General features: G+C 40.8%; 1 protein-coding gene and 1 long non-coding RNA gene across 5 annotated transcripts; one reads left to right on the top strand and one right to left on the bottom strand.

The window, feature by feature from the left end:
• The first annotated feature begins 4,322 nt into the window (after positions 1-4,322).
• Positions 4,323-6,303, top strand: LOC4348145 (3-ketoacyl-CoA synthase 1-like). Its single transcript, XM_015757674.3, has one exon. It carries the CDS (start codon positions 4,405-4,407, stop codon positions 6,052-6,054), a length of 1,650 nt encoding a protein of 549 aa, XP_015613160.1. The 5' UTR covers positions 4,323-4,404; the 3' UTR covers positions 6,055-6,303.
• A 3,513-nt stretch (positions 6,304-9,816) lies between these two features.
• Positions 9,817-14,741, bottom strand: LOC4348144 (uncharacterized). 4 transcript variants are annotated; one of them, XR_010737221.1, is made up of 5 exons: positions 14,020-14,741; positions 13,760-13,919; positions 13,385-13,660; positions 13,133-13,209; positions 9,817-10,148 (listed from the first exon to the last, which is right to left on the bottom strand). It is a non-coding gene; the product is annotated as an uncharacterized lncRNA (long non-coding RNA). The 4 variants fall into 4 exon arrangements; XR_001540313.3 differs by lacking the exon at positions 9,817-10,148 and adding an exon at positions 12,660-13,017; XR_010737222.1 differs by lacking the exon at positions 9,817-10,148 and having other exon boundaries at positions 12,660-13,209; positions 13,379-13,660.
• Positions 14,742-16,639: the final 1,898 nt, after the last annotated feature.

Genomic DNA, 16,639 nt, shown 5'->3' with positions numbered 1-16,639 from the left:
TAGTAGGTGCTAAAATTCATATCGTTTTATACAACTCGAAGTCTCGAACCATAACATGTGGGTTTTATGAAATTTATCTTTTATATACCATCTTCGTCCCAAAAATAAGTGCGGCCGTGGATATCCGTGTCTAACGTTTAACCGTTCGTCTTATTTGAAAAATTTATGAAAAAATAAAATTAATTAATTAAACATAAAGTACTATTCATATTTTATCATCTAATAAAAATAAAAATACTAACCATTAAAAAATTTCAAATAAGACAAATAGTCAAACGTTAGACATAAATAATACAAAACATTACTTATTTTGGACAGAGAGTACTAAATAAACAGATCACTGTGTGAACAAGTTGGTGGGCTTTCCACAGCTAGGATGAATGTAAGTACTGCACTAGTTCAGTGGGCCTCTGATTGCTAGCTTTTCCTTGTTTCTTTCCGTGGCTAAATTTAGAATTTCAGGACATGGACACTTCTAGCTAGAATTTGGCCCAATATATATAATACACGTTGGAGCCCTGGAGGGAGGTTTTTCAAATTTCTAGCCGGTGCATACGTGACCACACTTAATGAAGGTAAATTGTCAACTTAGTGAACAGAGATATTACAGTTTTATTTAAGTCATATATATAGAAAAACTTCTGTCATGGAGTTCTAGTGTGGAGATCATACTTTATCCAATCATTCTATGTTTACTAGTAACTATTAGCTAAATTATATATATTAAACCAAAGAAATATGTGGAATCTATTGTTGGAAATAAAATAATTTGTTGTGTGATTATAATATTTATAAGTTTGTTTCATGAGTATGTATAGCATTTTTTAAAGAATTAATCCGAATTACGCCATACTATCGTGGTCGTCCAATTCCCCATCAATTTAAATACTATACATTTCACACCGTGAGTTTTTTAAACCGGACAAATTACACACCTAAGCATTAAATGGCTTTGGTCCAAGTTGGCAAAGGTATCATCACACAAGGCAGTCCAGTCATAAAAAAAATAAAATAGACAGGGCCTACCTATCATATCTATCTTCACTCTCCTCTCCCTCGCTGCCCAAATCCCCCTCTCTGAGAAGTTAAGCTCCACATCCTGCGGCGGCGTACATCTTGCATGTTGAAGAACCAGAGCTCGCATGGCATAGGGAGGACGCCAGCAGTGGCGAGGCGGAGGAGGAGGTATCATCGGAACTCGCACGGAGGTGGCTGCAGCAGGGCGAAGCTTGCGAAGGAGGAAGAGGTGGTGGTGGCGGAGCTGGAGCTTGCAAGAAAGCTACAACGAGCCCTCTGCCAGATCAAGTATCATTCCCCATGATTCCACCGACCACTCTCAACGATTTATGCTTCTTCGTCTCCGGTGGAGATGTTGTGTGCTGTTGTACGCTTGCAGCACCAAGTTTGGGCATGGCAGTGGAGGCTGCTCTCCCTCCGCTACTCCCGTCGCCGACCAGAGGTGGGGAGTGTGTGCAAGGAACACGATGGTTCGGCGATACCATCGTTGTGGTCAAGATTTAGCAGCGTGAGCCCCAACCACGCTGTCGCCTGCGAGCACAAAGAACAAGACAATCCTTCAGTGGTGGCAACACGTAGAGGTGGATCTGGAGGTTGGTTTCATCGCCGATATTGTCATGGTTATGGATACCACATACCCAATAGTAATCAACTAAGCTCGGTGGGACCCATCATATACCAAGTATTATACGGAATCATACATCATATATAGAAGAAGTTCCGGATAAGAAAGGACGAGTAGAGTTCTATATGGAAACGCAAAGATCTACTTGGATCGTATCCATATTTGTCTCCCTAGTTCTATTTGGACAAGTGGACATCTATGGGTATAAATACAAGCCCCCTAGGAGGGGAGGAGACATGACACAACACACCCGCCATAGTTTACGAAGTTGGAGGACATGAAGCCAAATTCGCCATGAGATCTCGTCAAATGGTCTCGACAAGGATCTCACCAGTATCGCCGAATTCATCTGTTCTCTTTGTACTCTGTGGTTTTTCATATCAATCTCATATAAACTAAACTAGGGCTATTACCTCACAAGGGGTCCGAACCTGTATAAAAATCTTGTTTCGATTTCTTTTACCTCAAACTCGCATATGTCCTGGTACCGATGATCTCCATAACATGCAAAATACCATAGTCGTGACCTCAAATGTCGACAGATATCTCCCGCTTCTTCACACTGCAAGTGGCCAGACATTTGGTCCTACCGCTCTCTAGAGCTGCCCTGACAAACACCAAGGAGGCGAGGGGAGGGGAGGGCGCCACCACCGAGGAGGATGGCGACGGTGGGCAGTGGCGGTGGTAGAGGCGGAAGGGCGCAGTGGATGATGGTGGTGGCAATGGGAGTCTAGCAAGGAGGAGGAAAGCAGTCAAAGGAGAAGGAGCAGCAAGGAGGCCTCCACATTACCACCGTCATTTCGTCTATTGGCCAAGACAGGATGATAAAGAGGAGAGAAACACTGTTAGGTGGGCCTTGTACATAGATTTTACATCTAGAACTGCCACGTTAGACCAAAACCTCTTGGGATTGAGTCGGTTTGTCCAGTTTAGATAGTTGATGGAACTTAAATGTTTAGTATTCAAATTACAGGTGTAATTCGGATGATCGCAACCGTTCAGGGGTTAATTCATATTTTTTCCTTTTTATAATGATAAACTTAGTTTTGGAGATTATTGTTTTATGGAATACTAATTACAAGTGGGTGATGATATGATATACATTCATGTTAAGTTTTAGCTTTTAATAGTTACAGGTGGGTGCCAATTATGTAGAAGGTAAAGATATACTCTTTAATAAATAAATAAAATAAATATTAAATTCTTCTATAATTAATAAAAATACTTTGCCATGATAATACCTCATACTATAAATCCGTGAATATAAATATATAAAGTCTTATATAACAAACTAATACTCTTCCAATAATATAGTCTACAAATTAATTCATAGCAATATTAAACGGTCAACTAATGAAAAAGGATCAAAATAAAAATTCAAGGAATATTAGAGAGTATAGAAAACTCGGGAGCATAGATGAATGTGATTTTAAGGGTATGGAAGGAATTTTCTTAAATATTAACTGCATAGAGTACACATTAATGGAGTCTTAAATTCTAGGTTAGTTGAGGCGCTGATGAGCTACCTACATTTAGCTATCCAGCATGAAGAAATCCCCCAGACACGACGGCATGGCCACGACGGCCATTCGTTAATTAATTTGACATGTTGTTTTATCTGAAATATTTGTTTTAGGGACGATAGCTCCATCAGAATGGCTAGCTAGCTTCATTGATGATTGATGAATTAATATTTTTGGCCTGCATGATTCAAACGTGTTCCTCAATGATATATCTTGATGATTTTGCATGCCAGATTTGATATATATATGTGTATGGTCATATATATATATATATATGTTGATGTTGAACGAACTGTTATAGCTCACCAAACATTATTCCCACATACAGATTTTGCTGGCCTACCATGCATGTTTATGTTGCAACGTGTCTGATCATCCTTAATAAATAGTGTAAAGAAAATGAGCTATGTTTTTGTCTCCTCAAAATTTTAGCAAAATTGCGTGGTTCTAGATAGTTAATCCTGCAAGGTCTACTTTGATGGAGAAATTTCACGGGAAATTCCCATTCTTTTTCATTTAAACACATGCAACCACGTAATTCCAAATTTAAGCACACAATATTCAAAATTATTTTTCTAATCAACATGCATGCTTGCGTGAGCACGTAATATATATATATATATATATATATATATATATATATATATATATATATATATATATATATATATATATATATATATATATATATATATATATATATATATATATATATATATATATATATATATATATATATATATATATATATATATATATATATATATATATATATATATATATATATATGAACGTCCATTTAGAGTGAATTAATTAACAACTATAAAATTTAGGAAATTCCTAACTCTAATATTACTTGTGCCAAAAGTTTCCAATGCATTTTTTTTAATGTCCTAGCTACCTCTTCTTTTAATATTATAAGACATTTGAGGTTCTTGATATATACATGAATGGTATTGAATATAGACGAAAAATTGAGATGCCAAAACGTTATAATATGGAACGAAGGAAGTATTTGTTTCTGTTAAGAAATTTCCAAATCTTTTCTCATCTGCCTAAAATTTGGCAGCTAATTAAAATAAACGAGAAAATGCTACTTATAAAATGAACGTTCGCTGTTTCTTCTTCCAGCGGACAAAACTGCCTATAAAACGGAGCTCCATCCAAACACGAGCTCAACTCAACTCAAAAGCTCACCCATCCAAGCAAGCAAGCAAGCCAGCGTAGTCGTCGTGATCAATGGCGTCCACGGCGGCAGTGATGGAGCGCGAGCGCCTCACGGCGGAGATGGCCTTCCCGCCGGCCGTCGTGGCGGCCGGCGGCGGCGCCAGCTGCAAGCCGGGCGCGGAGCCGCGGAGCATCGTGATCAAGATCCGCCGCCGGCTGCCGGACTTCGCCCGCTCCGTCAACCTCAAGTACGTCAAGCTCGGCCTCCTCTCCGCCGGCTTCCCGATGCCGCCGTCGCCGTCGTGGGTGGTGATGCTCGCGCTCGCGGCGGCCGCGGCGTACGGCCTGTTCGACGTTGCCGCGCTCTACGCCGTCGACCTCGTCGGCTGCGCCGCGTGGCTGTGCGCGGCGGCGCTGCTCGTCGCCGTCTGGTACGCCAGGCGGCCGCGGCCAGTGTACCTCGTCGAGTTCGCCTGCTACAAGCCGGACGGCGACGAGCACGAGATCAGCAAGGACGGGTTCCTCGAGATGACGGAGAGCACGGGGTTCTTCAATGGCGAGGCGGTCGCGTTCCAGACCAAGATCACCCGCCGCTCCGGCCTCGGCGACCGGACGTACCTGCCGCCGGGCATCCAGGCGCGGCCGCCGCGGCTGTCCATGGCGGAGGCGCGCGCCGAGGCGGAGGCCGTCATGTTCGGGTGCCTCGACAAGCTGTTCGCCGCCACGGGCGTCGACCCGAGCCGCGACGTGGGCATCCTCATCGTCAACTGCAGCCTCTTCAACCCGACGCCGTCGCTGGCGTCCATGGTGGTGAACCGCTACCGGATGCGCGAGGACGTCAAGTCGTTCAACCTCGGCGGCATGGGGTGCAGCGCCGGGCTCATCGCCGTCGACCTCGCCCGCGACCTCCTCCAGGCCAACGCCGGCGCCCTCGCCGTCGTGGTGAGCACCGAGAACATCACGCTCAACTGGTACTTCGGCAACGACCGCTCGATGCTGCTGTCCAACTGCATCTTCCGCATGGGCGGCGCGGCGGCGCTGCTGTCGAGCCGCGGCGGCGACGCGCGGCGAGCCAAGTACCGGCTGCTCCACACGGTGCGCACCCACAAGGGCGCCGCCGACGGGTGCTTCGGCAGCGTGTACCAGCGCGAGGACGAACGCGGGAGGGTGGGCGTGTCGCTGGCGAGGGAGCTCATGGCGGTCGCCGGCGACGCGCTGAAGACGAACATCACCACCCTCGGCCCGCTCGTCCTCCCGCTCGCCGAGCAGCTCAAGTTCCTCCGGTCGCTGGTGCTCCGGCGGGTGCTCCGCCGCGGCGCGCGGCGCCCCTACATCCCGGACTTCCGGCGCGCGTTCGAGCACTTCTGCGTGCACGCCGGCGGGCGCGCCGTGCTGGAGGAGGTGCAGCGGAGCCTCGGCCTCGGCGACGGCGACATGGAGGCGAGCAAGTGCGCGCTGCACAGGTTCGGGAACACCAGCAGCAGCTCGCTCTGGTACGAGCTCGCCTACGCCGAGGCCAAAGGCCGCGTCCGCCGCGGCCACCGCGTCTGGCAGATCGGCTTCGGCTCCGGCTTCAAGTGCAACAGCGCCGTCTGGCGCGCGCTCCGCGACGTGCCGCCCGTCTCCTCCGGCGCCGGCGACGGCGAGGAGGAGCGCCGCCGCGTGAGCTGCAACCCGTGGGTGGACAGCGTGGAGAGCTACCCGCCAAAAGCATACATTTGATGATCTTTTGTGATTGCTGTCGTTCAGTTGCAATCCACGAGATTTGCATGATGACTATACACGTACCCAGCAGAACGCTACACTAATTATTAGACTTGCTCAACTAGTGTGTTGTTAAATATTCTGTTAATCAATTTGTCTTTCAGATTATAGGGCCACAGTTTGAAATTTAAATATATGCATGTAACAATTTCTTTTTTTCAACTGTGTATATATATACGAATTCTTTATATATGCCAAATTTTGTCAGCGAGGAGCCGGGGATTCGAGTAAGCAAGAAGAATATTTGCCCGACCTTCACGACCTAGGAACAATTGCTCTGATTTCTTGCAAAAATACTCCATCCGTTTCAAAATGTTTGACACCGTTGACTTTTTAGCACATATTTGACCGTTCGTTTTATTCAAAAATATTTATGAAATATGTAAAACTATATGTGTACATGAAAGTATATTTAACAGTAAATTAAATGATATGAAAAAAATAAATAATTACTTAAATTTTTTGAATAAGTTAAATGGCCAAACACGTACTAAAAAGTCAACGGTGTCAAACATTTTGAAACGGAGGGAGTAGATAAAATAGTTGTGATGAAACTGTTAGGCAAGTAGGTGAGGTAGGCTTGACACTCCAGCAAAAATACATGCAACTTCACTTGAGTCTAAGCAAGTATAACCTTCAGAGGAGATTTTGTCAATGTTGGGGTGCATCTGAATGTGCAAGAAATTCAAATATCTTGAACTTGAAGTCTATCTGCATGCAGGTAATTGTTATTGTCGCTATTATACGACTTTTCGAAAAGGACCAATTGACTCTTCGGAACCGTACGTCGGCATCCGCTGAATTTGGTCAAATTAACCTTCTCATCATTGTTTTGGATCGTTCTATAACATTAGGTTTCTGACCTAAAATTATCCTTATTATATATGTAGAATTTGGCTTCCATCAAAATCACGTGTACACCGTTTCTGAAAATTTGCAAACTGGGGAGGTACGACGAGGGTGTTCTACAATATTTTACTGCTAAGAGTAACACCTAATTAATATTGCCGACTTGATCTGTAGTATGTATCATTTCACACTAACGAAAAATTGACGTTTATTATTCTTTCACTTTCTTAATCGAATGTTTTGATTACCAACTTTCGTTTTAGCATTAATTGGGATGTGAAACTACGTTTAATTTATATTATATAAATAATAGAAAGCACAGTTTGAAAGCTGTAGAGGACATTTTTTCGATGGGATTGTTGTCAACTTGTTTGGCAAGAAGACAATCACGATTGGGACATCTAAACGCCTTGCGGTGATTGTAGAGTCGCTAACCACCTCAATCTAGCAAAAAGCTAGACTAAGATATGTTTTGTTAGATTAAACCGGCTAGCGGAGTTAATTTAGATAGAACGATAGATAACTACCCGTCTCGTGGGCAAACAGAAAGTTTACGGGACAAATCTACAAATGATTTCGAACTCTCGTAGCGAAGGCAGACGATTTATAGTGCAAAGCGACAAAGATGGACGAACTAAACTAGAAATAGATTGAAATAATGAAAAAGCAATTCAATAGGCCTGTATGTAGATTATATGTTATTTTTACAATTGAATCTGACTTGTCCCTTATATAGGGGTTGGTCTTGCCTCCTACAAGTTCTGCTCCACTTCTAACTCGGGGTAGAACCAATGGAAACCTGATCGAGTAAGGAAACTCGAGACCCGACGAAAACAGACTCGGCATCGGACTCTGCTGGTCTGAACGACCACATGCCGTCGGTCAGACTGGCCAATACACAGCGGTCAGACCGGCTCTGTGGAGGAAACCGGCGACTTTCCCAAATCTTGGCAATTTTCCTTATTTTGAATCTAGGTACCAAATTTGGGTGTAAACAGGGATAACTATACATTTTCTACTCAAGCGTATGTGTGACCTTTTTTGGTACTTGACACATAGTAAAAAGAGAGGCTGTGTTTTTTTAGATTTAGTGGAAATCTAAAAAAACAGAGAGATAGGGGTCGGGTAAGTTGAACATGGGTTCGCATCCTCTATCATAATGGCACATGTGGGCAAAAAATAAAAAGTGAGACCCACATGGCAGTAAGTCTAATGGTAATGACATTATGGCAGAGGATCCTTACCCGCTAAACGTATAGCACTCGATGAAAATTAATTATTTGATCTACAAGATGGGTTTTTGAACACCAATTTTACAACAGGAGTAATTTTAACTACACATGTACTATGCCTCCGTCCCAGAATACTTATCATTTTAGGTTGTTTAGCATATATTAAGGTTAGGAGGAAAGACTATAATACCCCTTAATAAATAATGTACAGTTGGATGTAGAATGGTGGTTGGGGGTAGAATGGGGAGAAATTTTAATTAGAAGTGGTTAATGTGACAAGTAGTACGTACTTCAAAGTGACAACTATTTTGGAACAACTTTTAAATGCTAGAAAGATACGGAGTAAATATTGTGGGACGGAAAAAATATATTATATATCACATACTGATCTACGCTGTCATGTTTTTTCTAGAAAACATCGTATCTAGATGACATTCATGAAGTGAAGGGATGCGAAGGATGTCCCTCTTGAGATGAAAATATTCGGTGGGTGAGTAGGCTTGACTTAATTAGCAGCCTATATATATATATATATATATATATATATATATATATATATATATATATATATATATATATATATATATATATATATATATACGGTACTCGTTGTCAGCTGATACAGCCGGTTTAACTGTCAGATGAGAGTCATTTGTGTATTTAAGAAATGGAGTGATTTCATCATCACTATATGTGTGTAGGTGTACCTAAAAGAATGCTTTGTGTATTTCTTGAAGTCCTGTAACTGCAGGTACTTCTTTGCTTTTTGTATGGGAACGTTGACTTTTAAAATTTTAAGGAAAAACAGGTAAGTACCATAAAAATACACTGTTTATTCACAGGTAAGAACGTCACATACGATTGTATTTTTCAACTCCATGATTTTTTGTCACAAATTGGGTGCCAGTGATGAAAATTGAGTGTCTCATAACTTCACCAAGCGGCATTTTTTACCTATTGTCTATACACGAAGTTATGTAGTACTAGTAGTGTTATGCTTCCATCGAAATCACACACCCTTCTGCAAATTATACAAAATAACTGTGTTTTAAACTTCAGTAGATTTATTTTCCTCCAAAATTTTAAACAAATCAGTTGGCAAATCTTGCCACCAATCACGCAGGATTGAATCAAGTATTCAGGTTAATCGCCAAACAATAGTTGAAAGCATTGTCATCAAAGCAAGTGGGTACATTAATTTGTCTATTCCCAGTGGTAAATTCCAGTGTTTGTTCACAAATGGCAAATTGCACCACATTTTTTTGATGCCAGTTGCCACCTTCGACACGTCTAGATTTTTTTCGCCTATGGACAATCTATCAGTTATCACAGGTAGGGATTTATAAATCGGTTTTGCACTTATATCTTTCGGGGTCAAAATATCCGAAATTGCAGAAATTTTAAGATATTTCGGCCCAAAAATATTTGAAATTAATGTGAAGAAAATTTGGCTGAATTTAAACAACTTTTTCTAGATTCATGAAATTCAAAATAAATAAAGTTTTCGGGTGAAATGGTATCGTTTAGCAGTGGGATCAAGCTACGACCAATATTGACTTTCATGTTTCACATGAAATCCGATGTTCTGATTGCCGACAGGGATATTTATCGTCTTAAATTTTTGAGACTCGCTCCTGTCTAACGAAAAAAGTACCTCGAGGTACCGATACTTTATGGTAACAAATCGTTTTCGATCGTTGGATCTAACAATGTCCATCCTGCCCAGTTAGATTTTTCACTCCTTTGCATGGAATATCCGGTCTTTTTAAGGGCCTACATGTAAAGTACCTAGACCGAATTACGCGCGAAGCGGCTGGCCTTTTCGTAAAATTTTCACTCCGCAGGCATTGTAGCGATTGTAGCAAAACGCAGACGTGACACACCCCATCGACCGCTCCATGTGCGAGCCTTTTATTTTCTCCGATGTCATGCATCGTCCTAGCTAATAGAGCAGCTACAGGGGACTGTCATCTGCAGGAAAAACCATAAATGTTGATTCCCTTTGTGATAACTAATTAATACTTTTATGAAAGGTACTCCCTTCTCTAATAAAAGATATATTAAAAAAACGATTAGAACATTACTATATTCTTCATTAATACGCATAAAAAATGACAAGGGAAAAACGAGAAGCAGGAGAGAAAGTACTATTGATTCAATGACTGAAAATAAAAAGAAAAAGATATGGTGCCATTAACTAAAGACGTCTACTAAACCGCTCTAAAATTATACACTTTTATCAATAAATTTTGAAACTATACACTTTTATCAATAAATTCTAAGACTAAAACTACATTTATTTAAAAACAGAGGGAATGCACTCTTCAATCATATCCTTTAATTAGGCATGCTCGACTGATAGGTAAAGTGACCACACATGTAGCACTCATACAAGAGACGAACTATGAAGTTCTCAAGGTAAATTATGTGCTACGTAGCAACCATATTGATTCTTTTTAAGAAACTAGTAACCGTGCACGTGCAATGCACGTCGTAACCTGTATTAAAATTACATTATTTTGAAAATCAAATTCATAGTAGTATATAATTAAAAGCTAGGATGCACATTTAAAAAATCAATATACTTTCACTTATAAGTTTGAATAACATAGCATAACTAATATTTTTCTGCGTGCACGTGCAATGCACGTCGTAACCTGTATTAAAGTTACATTATATTGAAAATCAAATTCATAGTAGTATATAATTAAAAGCTAGGACACACATTTAAAAAATCAACACACTTTTCACTTATAAGTTTGAATAACATAACATAGCTAATTTTTTTTGCTATTTAGTACCAAGGAAATCCTCCCAATCTTGCATCATAATACTTTTATATGAATTGAGAAAATATGGGTTGCGCTTGAGGTATCTTTAATGATAATGAAACAAATCACATATATACATAATTTTTTAACAAAATTATCAGTCAAGCATCATGTCCTACAAGTCAATAATATTATATATTTTATTTAAAACGGAGAAGTAATATTCATGCATCAAAGTGTGACTGCAATCTTGGATTTTTCATCAGCCTCATTGATTGAGCAATATACCAGTCAGAAAAACTTAAGAGAAATAAAATTTGCTCATGTTCAGTATAAAATTTCTTAGAATTTTAACTGTTCCCCATCACCCTATGTGCCAAGGGGTCAAGAAGACTAAAGGGAATGCCTTGGTTAGGTATAAAACTGCTCAGATTTTTGTTAACACTAATTTATTTGAAAATTGTAAACATAATCCCTTTCTCACTCCATGCCAAATTTTGCACAGAACAAATTGTAAAGCCCTGCTAGGTTGCTACAGAGTACAACCAATTCAACATTGGTAGCACTTGATGAATTACAACAGCTAGACGATTGTAAGGGTACAAAACACCAGATGAGAAAAAAACATTAGTTTAATCTAAGATAATATATTGTTCAAAACATCTTCCTCATGTATTGCCTTTCTCCAACTGAATCATGTATTCTGCACTTTATGAATTACAGTATTGATATCCAAGATCCGAGCTATGGTCAATCGGATCACCATGGAAAAGTTGTTTCCATTTCAGTTTTTTTAACAATGAGTTTCCCTTTCATTTATGCAATATGCATATGAAGAGATGGTCACAAACTAACTGTGCCTATGAAGACATGGTCACAGACTAACTGTGCCCAAAAATAGTTTTATCACTGCCCCATGTTATTGCCTTTTGCTCTTGAGCAGCAACCTAATTTTTTTTTGAATCTCAAACAATAAAAGCCACAAATGTATCAATTTTAATTTAACAAAATTCATAGAAGTAATTAAAGCTCCTTGTGACAGACCATCCTAGATTCAAACTACAGCTATTAAAGCGGCAATCTTGTGAGTTGTGATAAGAAAGTGACCTAGCTAGCTGCATACAACCTCCAACCTGTAGATAGGACTGAATAAATATGTAACCCTCTTTTCAATTTGGCAATTTAGAAAAGTATAAACTGGCATATGATGAACATCAAGAGTTTCTCCACAATTCCGGATTTGCAACAAAGTGGACATGCAGGAACGGAGGAATGGCAACGTAGGTGAAAAAAAAATAGTAGTTGTTTTTAAAATAAATTCAGCTGCAGCCCATCAATAAACTATCAGTAGCATAGTGCCTTGTAAAAATAAAGAAGTGTAAATATGTACCAATATGTTCATGTGCTTAGCAGAAATATGTTGGGCTACTTCTTTATGCGCAATCAACACAATGTGTTAAATATATCATATGTGTCAACTGTCAGGTGTCCTGGAGTAAACGAAAACTCTCAGATTGTTCAAGTGTTACATTGAGCTGATCAGTTTCATGCTGCCAATTCTGACAACCATTATTGTAAGAGGAAATACCTAGCTAGTACGTATGCAGCAGGAATTCTAGTGACAAGAAGTATGTAGTAAAATATGAATGTCAGATCATCAAATAGCAGAGCTGAGATTTAGAAATTACCTCCCAACCCAGATGACAGGTACTTTGAAGAGGTGAGTCCAAAATAACTAATATGAAACTTGATAATGTTGTATCATACAATTTAAGAGTAGGTGAGTCCAAAATAACTACTATGAAACTTGATAATATTGTATCATACAATTTAAGAGTAAATTGGAGAGATAATAGAAGTGGGGAAGCTACCAAGGTATTTTGGACATGTAGCTTTTGTACCAATTTTGCCCAAATCTTAATATCACCATTAAAGGACCACAAGAAACCATGATAATTACGTTTAGAATCAAACAATCAACTTTGGTATTGAATCTGAGGACTTCAGCTAAAGGAATTTCTCCTTTTGTTGGTTCTAATGGAAAAGCAGTGGGATAAAGCAATATCAAACTGCAAATTATTAGTAGTCGAAGAAATTAGAACAGACAATAAAGAGTGCATCGAATGAAAAAAGAATATGGTATTCCATATTTCAATGGTGAATGGCAGAGAAAAAAAAACATACCAGCGGGCTTTAGCTCGTAATGGGATAAATCGATTAGCTTGTAATAACTTCCTTGGATTTGCAACTCATGGGAATGCCTGGACAAGAAACAATAATTCTATTGAATTATTCTATCTCAAAGAACAATAATTCTTTCAATGCACATCGTCTATTTTCTTTCCAAAAAAAATGCAAATTGATTCTTGTTAGCAAAATAGAGAATGCATCTATTGAATTGCGAAGGGATAAATTTCTGACCACACATACATATACCTTCCTAATCAAGATTTCTGCGATAAAATCCTTTCCAATCATTATTGATCCAATAAAAGTATAATTCCCAGAATTGCTCCGACAAAACCCTTTCCAAACTGCCCCGCAAAATACTTTCCCAATAACGTTGCTCCGATTAAACCCTTTCCAAACAGCTCCCGACATATATAGCCTTCTCGACATCAAGTAAACAATTTTTGCTCATTCCACAATAAAACAGATTTCAGTCAGTCCACAATGATTCACTATGCCGTATCAGGATAAGAGCACATTCACCTGCAAGAAAACAACGATAGCAACTATAACAACAAAAACTACTGAATCACCGTTATGTCGTTTATGCTAGTTTAATCAACAGAGAAGTATTTAAATTACTTGGTTTCTGGGGGTGTGGCAACTATTTCCTTTGCAGCGCACCTGAACCGGCTCCATCACCGAAGAGGAGAAAACTGAGGTAATAAGCTCGATCCACAAAAATCTGACTGATTAGTGATTAGCCCCCACGCCTCCACCGCATCCTCTGTACTTGGTTCACCTACAAAGAACATGAAAGGAATGAGGGGGAAGAAATAAAATGTTTCATCGTAATTGGACATGGTGGCTAGGGTGGCTGCAGTGCAAGGGTGGGAACTCACCTGACGGGCGCTGGAGATGGGTGCTGGCCTGCTCGATCAGGCAGCAAGCCGGTGAGCGGCGGTGACAGTGGATGATGCCCGACGATGGGCGACAGCCTTGATCCAATAGCGAGAGCAGTCAACGCCGGACAACGACCTATATCCAACAGCGACGGCGATAGACACCGGGTGGCAGCCGATGACGGGAGGGGATCCGGCGACGGGAGGGTGACCAGCGACCGACGGATCGGCGACGCTCCCTGAGGAAGACAGAGGAGCTTAGGGCTTCCGTGAGGAGGGATTCGCGGAGGAGAGGCTTTCCTAGGGCCGGCGCGGGCTTCGCATGAAGCTCAGGAGCTATTTGCGGAGAAGCAATGGGGGCGTGCGTCCGTCGTCATCGGGGGCAGTCCCGGGCGTGGCACCGGCGGAAGGGGATGCGGTTGTGCGGTGGTGGCTCGGCGCTGATCCGGCGTTGTGGTGGTGCGCTAGCGGCGTTGGTCGAGTGAGGAGCGAGCGAGAGAGGATGCGCACGGCGGAGTCATCGTGGCTGGGTTTTATGTGGCGGAGTCACCGCTTCGGGGCGAAATTGGTGGAATCGATGGAATCAGTGGAGATCCAACAGCGGTGGAATCGGTGGAATCATTGGAATCACCGTCGCTGTTGGAATCAGCGAGGAGGAGCGGCTCGAGAAGAGCGAGGCGTGGTCAGCGCGCGATCATCGCGGGAGTCGTGTGAGGAGCAGCAGGAAGAGCCGCGCGAGGACCACCGCTCAATAGGAGGATGACAAAACGGATTAGGATAGAAGAAGATGGACGGTCCGAATTAGTAGATAGATGTGGATGGACGGTAGGGATTGATCCAGGTGATTTCACCTGTAGGATTGCTAGGGTTGAACTCCTCCTTTTTATATTAGTATAGATACGGTACAATTGCAGACTTATAACACATGCACACTCACTACTGTAAATACATACGTACATCCAACCACTATAAACACCTGTAACAGAGATTGAGACCTAAAGTGAGTAAGTGACCACATGTATAGCACTCAAACAAGAGAGAGACAGTGAAGTCCTCAAGGTATAATTAAGTGCTACTTTTCATACAACCATATTACTGTTTTTTTCGCATTATAAACGCAGGTAACGAGTATGTTACCTATAACTAAAACTAAAATAATAATTAGTCATAAATATGAGCACCCATTTTAAATCTTGGTGTGCAAATTGCACTAAAGGAAACTAATCAGTTGAGAAACTTTCACTTCGTGGCCATATATTAATTATGATAGAAAATTCCAATTAATATATTAATTGAGATACTCCCATTTGGATGAAGCCAAGCTAATTTGATGTCATTCCCCAACAATTACCTTTAAGGTCCCGTTCTTTTCTACCAAAAAAAGCGAAAAGAATTTGGATATTCATTTGTGGCATGCTTTTCAAACTATTAAATGGTGTATTTCGTGTGAAAACTTTCTATATAAAAGTTTCTCTAAAATACCAGATTAATCTATTTTTCAAGTTTGTAATAATTAAAAGTTAATACCATCTTATTTTTCGTAAAACACTTAATTTTCATCTTTATCTTTATCTTCATGAGAAAATAACACTATTAGATGATCCGGTGGAGAAAAGCATAATGCCCTTGTTCTCCTAGCGCCAAATATATTTGACTAATGCATGGGAGAATCTCTTTGAGAAAGCATAAGTGATCGGGTGGTAGAAGACATGTCATGGTTGAGCTTAGGCCCTGTTTAGTTTCCAGAAAATTTTTTCCAAAAACATCACATCGAATATTTAAACACATGTATAAAGTATTAAATATAGATAAAAATAAAAACTAATTGCACAGTTAGGGGGGAAATTGCGAGACGAATCTTTTAAGTCTAATTAGTTTATGATTAGTCATAAGTGCTACAGTAACCCACATATGCTAATGACGGATTAATTAGGCTCAAAAGATTTGTCTCGCGGTTTCCATGCGAGTTATGAAATTAGTTTTTTCATTCGTATCCGAAAACCCCTTCCGACATCCGGTCAAACGTCCGATGTGACATCCAAAAATTTTCATTTCACGAACTAAACGGGGCCTTAGAGCTACAGATATGTAGAAGGACGATAAGGGTGACAGACGCCATTTGGTTAGGAGGCGGCAGATAGCAGCAGCGGTGGATCTAGCGGTGCAAGCCGCCAGACACAGAAGAAGGTGAAACTGGGTGGAGAATTGTGCTGGGATTGATGAAGGTGTGTGAAAGCAAGTTTAGTAGGAGAGCTTAATGCTAGCTATAAACTCATTTACAACCAACATATATAATATATTAGCTACAAGTTTATCTTTATTTTTTCTTATCTCCTTCTCTCACTTATGCATTTAATTTATTTATCTTGTAGCTGTAGGGATACGGGCATGTTAAAATAACATAAATCAAATTTTTTTACTACGTAAACCGGGAAGCATGCTAGTGCGAAATTATGATTCACTACAACTCTACATGCTGTGCAGCAGAAGTGGGTGCTAAGAAGCCGAAAGAACGCCGGCGATGTAGCGCACATCGATGTAGAGGAAATAGGCGATCACTGGAGCCTGACCTTCTCCTCCTCATGCGTTCGCCTCTCCGTACTCCCATGCTGATGAGTAC

The sequence above is a fragment of the Oryza sativa genome, chromosome 10 (assembly GCF_034140825.1).
Source record: "Oryza sativa Japonica Group chromosome 10, ASM3414082v1".
NCBI lineage: Eukaryota > Viridiplantae > Streptophyta > Magnoliopsida > Poales > Poaceae > Oryza > Oryza sativa.
This window is presented reverse-complemented; position numbering and strand designations above follow the sequence as displayed.